The sequence below is a fragment of the Elephantulus edwardii genome, unplaced genomic scaffold, assembly GCF_000299155.1.
Source record: "Elephantulus edwardii isolate Elephantulus edwardi_28Jun2011 unplaced genomic scaffold, EleEdw1.0 scaffold00243, whole genome shotgun sequence".
NCBI lineage: Eukaryota > Metazoa > Chordata > Mammalia > Macroscelidea > Macroscelididae > Elephantulus > Elephantulus edwardii.
Window position 1 is genome coordinate 886,118 of NW_006399993.1, and position 6,705 is coordinate 892,822.

At 40.1% G+C, this 6,705-nt stretch overlaps 1 protein-coding gene across 1 annotated transcript in view; it reads right to left on the bottom strand.

The window, feature by feature from the left end:
* Window positions 1-6,705, bottom strand: part of NSUN4 (NOP2/Sun domain family, member 4) — a 69,464-nt gene that overhangs the window by 34,291 nt on the left and 28,468 nt on the right. The window contains exon 4 of the mRNA XM_006899015.1: window positions 4,394-4,554. Coding sequence (XP_006899077.1) covers window positions 4,394-4,554 — 161 coding nt within the window. The remainder of the gene's footprint in view (window positions 1-4,393; window positions 4,555-6,705) is intronic.

Sequence of the window (6,705 nt, forward strand, 5' to 3'; positions counted from 1 at the left end):
TGCCGGGGAAGGAGGGGCAATCTCCTCCTGTACCAGTCAGATCTGATTTGACAGTACACGCACACAAAAATAAAAAAAAAAAAATAAAAAAAAAAAAAAAAAAGAATGAAGCAGTGCTATAGGTATTAAAAGATTAAACTCAGAATTTAAAAACTAGAAGTTCAGAAATGTATAATATACAGACATTTTTAAAAAATATACACATACCTATATTTGTATATACAAAAGATACTGAAGTGTTAACTGTAAAAAATTACAGCAGTATCTACAACCAGGAGAGGATAAAAAGATGAATGGAACCTTCTAAGAATCAAATCCCTATGCACATCCAAAAACTTCTCCGACAGGGCAAAAAGGAAAACCATAAAGCGGGAAAAAATATTTGGTAATAACATGTCTAATAAGGGACTTACTCAAGCACCACAATAAAATTAAGATGACAACCTAAATGCAAAATGGGCACAGGAGATGAATAGACATGTCACTAAAGAAGACAATGAGATGGTGAACAAACACATGAAGAAATGTTCAAAACCCCTACATCTGAGAGAGATGCAAATCAAAACAACTATATCATCTCACTCCAGTAACAATAGCAAAATTCAACAGAGTAGCAAAAAAACAAATGCTGGCGAGGTTGTGGAAAAAATGGAATTCTAATTTACTATGGGTAGGAGTATAAAATGGTACAACCACTGTGGAAGGCAGTATGGCACTTTCTCAAAAAGCTGGAAATAAAAATACCATTTGACCCAGCAATTCCACTACTGGGAATACATCATAAAGAAATCAGCACCCAAGCAGATAGATGCATGTTGTTGTTGTTATGTGCCTCATAGCGACCCTATGTACAACAGCCCTAAACTCTGCTCTGTCCTGTGCCAATCGCACTGTCTCTGACACTCCCATCCCGATTATCCCAGTCACTGAATCAATCCACCTCATAGAGGACCTTCCTCTCCTGCGCCGTCCCTCCACCCTCCCAAGCATGATGTACTTCTCCAAGGACCGGTCTCTCCTCACAACATGTCCAAAGTATGTTAGACGGAGCCTCAGAATCCTTGCCTCCAAGGAGCCACCCGGTTTAACCCTTTCCAGGACAAATCTGTTTGTTTTCCTAGCAGTCCATGGTATTCTCAATACTCTTCTCCAGCACCACAGCTCAAAGGCATCAATTCTCCTTCTATCCTCCTTGGTCATTGTCCAACTCTCTGATGCCTAACAAGTGATTGCGAATATCATGGGCTGTATCCAATGCACCTTAGTCTCCAGAGAGACACCATTGTTCTTCAGTACTTTGGAGAGGTCCTTAACAGCAGATTTTACCATGGCAATGTGCCTTTTAATTTCCTGGCTACTGGTGCCAAGAGTGTTGACTGTGGAGCCAAGGAAACTAAAGCTGTGTACAATCTCAATCTCTTCACCATCCATCCTGATGCTGCCAATTGGTCCAGTGGTGAGAATCTTTGTCTTCTTGACATTGAGCCTCAATCCATATTGGAGGCTGCAGTCCTTGACCCTCTGCAGCAGGTGCTTCAGGTCTTCTTCAGTTTCAGCAAGCAGGGTTGTGTCATCTGCATAATGCAGATTGCTCATAGATTGTCCACCAATCTTGACCCCACATTTCTCCTCATAGAGCCCAGCCTCCCGGATAATCTGTTCTGCATATAGGTTGAAAAGGTATGGAGATAGGATGCATCCCTGGCGTACGCCTTTCCCAATTTTGAACCATGCAGTGTTCCCTTGCTCTGTTCTGACGACTGCCTCCTGGTCCAAGTACCTATGGTTATTGCTTCTTTGTTCACAATAGTAAAGAGTTTGAAACAACCCAAGTGCCCATCAACAAACAAATGGATAGAGAAGCTGTAGTATAGTCTCACAATGGAATACTACGCAGCATTGAAAAACAAGGAACTCATGAAATATTATACAAAATAGGTGACTCTGGAGGACATTATGTTGCATGAAATAGTTCAATCACAAAAGACAAACACTGCATAATGCTGCTGTCAAAAAACAGGAATAACATCAGGTTTGGGGGAAACTAAGAAAAGAGAAGATAAATAATGTACACTGCATTGAAACAAGTGAGAGAGAGAGAACTGTTTAAAAGGGATATATGACTAGGTATTATTTGCATGGCAAGAGTCCAGAATAAGAGCTGCATAGTAAAATAGACTTGGGGGTTGTATAACAATGAAAGAATATTTTTTCTTCTCAAAGAGAAAAGCAAACTGGGGGGAGGGAGGAGTGGGCAGGAAGGAAAATGTGAAACAATGAATGAATGGAAATCCAAGTTCTTTATACTCTTTCATTAAAATCTCAATTAAAAAATTACAGCACAAAACTACTATATCATCTCACCCTAATAAGAACAACAATATTTAACAGAACAGCAAACATCAAATGCTGGTGACGTTGTGGAGAAACAAACTCTTATGCACTGTTGACGGGAGTGTAAAATGTTGCAACCACTTTGGAAGGCACTTTCTCAAAAAGTTGCAAATAGAAATACCATTTGACCCAGCAATTCCACTACTGGGAATATACCCTAGAGAAACCATAACAGCCACCCAAGCAGATATATGCACATCCATATTTATTGCGACTTTGTTCACAATAACAAAGAATTGGAAACAACCCAACTGCCCATCAACAAATAAATGGATAAAGCAGCTCTGGTATAGTCACACATGGAATACTATACTGCATTGAAAAACAAGGAACTCATGAAATATTATTCAAAATGGATGACCCTGGAGGGCATTATGCTGAGTGAAATATCTCAGTCACAAAAGGACAAATATTGCCTAGTGCCACTGTTGTAAAATGAGACTGACATGGGAGTTGAGGGGAGACTGAGTAAGAGGGGATAAATAATGTATACTGCAAAAGGGATATATGATTAGGTATTATTGTCATGACAGGAGTCCAGAATGAAGGGGGTGCATAGTGGAGTGGACTTGGGGGGAGAGATTATATAACAATAAAAGACTTTTTTTTTTAACTTTTCAAAGAGAAGAACAAATTGGGGGGGAGAGGTGGGCAAGGAGAAAAGTGCAACAATGAATGAATGGAAATCCAAAGTCTCTGTAAACTTTCATTATAATTTAAAAAAAAAATACTGCAGTTATCTGTAAAGAGGGAAGTAGATGACTTGGGGATGTAACGAAAGGGGAAACATTTTCAACAGATCCCCTTTTGTGCTTCCTGAACTTTATACAAGGTTCTGTCTTAATATTCAAAAGTTAAATAAACTTAGCTCATTCAAGCTTACCTTTATGAAGGTTTCTGAGCAACCAAGTGAATAGGGAAATAAAACAAATATAACAACTTTTTCTTCCACTAAGTCAGTGTTTTAAGCTGCATTCTCTAGTAGAAACAAAATCAGTGAATGAGATATAATACACACACACACACACACACACACACACACACACATAAAAGAGAGTGGGGGAAATTTATCTCAAGGAAATGGCTTGCAGTAGTGAGCAAGTACTAAATCTGTGGGTCAAGCATTAGGCCTATGAATCCCAAGAAGCAGAGGTCAGATGATAATATGCTTGATGCAGTATATAGAGCAAATGAGGGAGAATTTGCCAGAATATCTGATTCAAACCACATTTCCAGATACATTCTTACAACTGGTTGGCTGGCTGATAACATCAGATCATATAACAAAGGACAATTTTATCACTGAATAGCTTCCAAATTATATCATTGCATAATTATCTACTATATCAACACCCAGCTACCAAAAAAAAAAAAAATTAGAATCATGGCCCAGCCAAGTTACATACATGGTGACCATTACAGCCACGTTCAAACTTTTTTGTTGCTGTGTCTTTAATGGAAATAGTAGTTACTCGGGCCTGTCTTTGATTATTTTTGTTCAGACATTCCTCTAGGTCCTATAGCCCTGGTGTACAAGTTGCCGTACAGCAGTAACTTGTGGTTGCTGTGAGGCTGAACACTCTGACACTGATGTGCCAAATACGTTAATGGCTGGTTACCCAATGCGGACAGAGTGGGGTGGAGCTCCCGGATTAAAACAAGCTTGGAAGGAGTGGCATCCACTTCTGTAATAGCTTGCCTCCGGAAACACTATGAACCTGGAGAGAGGATGAGAGACACCCAAGTGTTGAGGACTCTCCTTCATAGGGTCACTATGAGTCGCCTGCGACTTGATGGCACTTAACAACAACAACAACAATGGAAATGACAAATGGAAAAAAGATGTCTATATTCTCCTCATCACCCAAGGAGAGCTGATCAAGTCTAGAAACAATCCAGCATGGTGGAACATAAGAGGTTAGATCTACCCCTCAGGGCCTAGGGCAGGACAGAGGTCAGATTTGAATGGCTTGGGTACCCTCAGTCAGGAATTACTCACCCGGTCATAGGTGTCCCCCTCCAGCTCTCCCCACTTCCTGCCATCCCATGAGGTAACTCGAACTCGATGTCTATCCCTGATATCTTGAGGAACATAGCTGCGAAGGACCTTCTGTAGTCTGCCTATTCGAGAAGTGGAGATATCGTTGGCAGCGAGATTGCCTGTAGGAATAAAAAACTTCAGCACTATGACCCAACAAAACAGTACATCAAGAATAGCACAGAGGGATATAGTCAGACCAATTCCCAGGCATTAAGCAATCAATGCCAAACCTCGGGACAGGGGCAGGGCGGAGGGAAGACATTTATTATGTACACTGTATAATCCTAGTTGCCCTATAAGCAGAGGATGCAAAGGCAAATACCCACAGGAGCCAGAAAGATTATGTTAAATAAAACAGACTAGGCAAGACCACGTCTTCCTAAAGAAATATGTTTGTTCTCTTTCACTTTTCTTAAAACATGTGATTTTCTTCATATTTGGTAGGTATCTTTGGTTATTTACCCAAAATTTACTCTCCTTAAGCAGAGTTTGGAAGAGGCCATGACACTAGAGACATTATAGTCAATGTTAGCTAGATCTTGGCTAAAAGTAGAGAGTACAAGAGGAATGTCTGTATGTGTTTCATTGACTATTCAAAGGCATTTGTGTGGATTACAACAAATTGTGGCTAACTTTGAGAAAAACGGGAATCCCAGAACACATACTTGTACTTATGTGAAACCTACACTTGGACCATGAAACAGTCATCAAAACAGAGCAAGGAAACACTGCATGGTTTAAAAATCAGAAAATGTATATGTCAGGGATGCGTCCTGTCTCCATACCTTTTCAATCTATATGCGGAACAGTTCATTTGGAAGGCTAAACTTTATGAGGAGAAGCACAGCATCAGGATTGGGAGAAGATTCATCAGCTACTTGTGCTATATAGATGACACAGCCCTGCTTGCTGAAACTGAGGACCTGAAACGTTTGCTGCAAAAGGTCAAAGATTATAGCCTTTTAATATGGATTGAAACTCAACATCAAGAAAACAAAGATTCTCAGCACTGGACCAAATGGCAGCATCATGATAGATGGAGAAGAAATTGCAATTGTTAACAGATATTGAGATAGGTTCCACAATCAACACTCTTGAAGCCAGGAAATCCAAAGACAAATTGCATTAAAAGATGCTGTCAGGGACTGAAGATTTTCTCCAGAGTATTGAAGAGCAACAATGTCAGTCTAGAAACTAAAGTATGCCTGCCTGGCCCAGGCCAAGGTCTTCACAATGACTTGTTATGCATCAGAGAGCTGGACAATGACTAATGATAAAAGAAGAATTGATGCCTTTGAGTTATGGTGCTGGAGAAGAGTATTTAATGTATCATGAGAATAAACAGGTGTGTCCTGGAGAGGGTGAAATCAAGCTGCTCCTTGGAGGCAAGGATTTTGAAGCTCCATCCCACATACTTCAGGCATGTGGTCAGAAGGGACCAGTCCTTATAGAACGACATCATGCTTAGAAAGGTGGAGGGACAGCACAGGAGAGATGGAACGATACAGTAACTGGGATAAAGAAGGCAGGTTTGTCAGAAACAGTGAGATTGGCTCAGGATAGGACAGGGTTCAGAGCTATTGTATTTAGGGTTGCTATGAATTGAAAGTGACTCCATGGCACATAACAACACTTGATTTAATTGTGAGGGGTCAAAGTCTCTTAAACAGTATTTCCCATTCTCCTTTTACAGCAGTAAGGTATGACTAACTGCTGATCAGTGAGTCACAGGCCTAAGTATTATATAGGATTTCTAGGTTAATGTTTAAAAGTAATTAACACAATTAGGAGGTGTGTCTCTTTCATCTAGTGGCTGTAGGTCCTTGAGTCGTCTTAGATATAATTCTGAGGATGGAAGCTAACAACAAAATAAGCTTTTAAAATATGCTTTCAAAAAACATGGCCCTAAGCCTCTATCAGAATTTTCTATTAGCTGGGAATGCCTGTGTCCCAGCTTCTACTCTTTATCAGCCTGGAAATGCCTATATCAACTTCTCTTAAACTTTTTTTTACATGTAAACCACTGTTACTTGGGTTTCTCTCATATGTATTTTATTCTAATATAATCATACCTTACCATCTTTAATTTTCCCTTTTTTTGACAGACATGTGCTCAAGAAGTATTCCATTTTGCTCTTAATTCCACATCAAAAAGTGTATCACGCCTTTCTACGAAGATGGCGCCGAAAGCGAAGAAGGAAGCCCCTGCCCCTCCCAAAACTGAAGCCAAAGCAAAGGCATTGAAGGCCAAGAAGGCAGTCCTGAAGGGC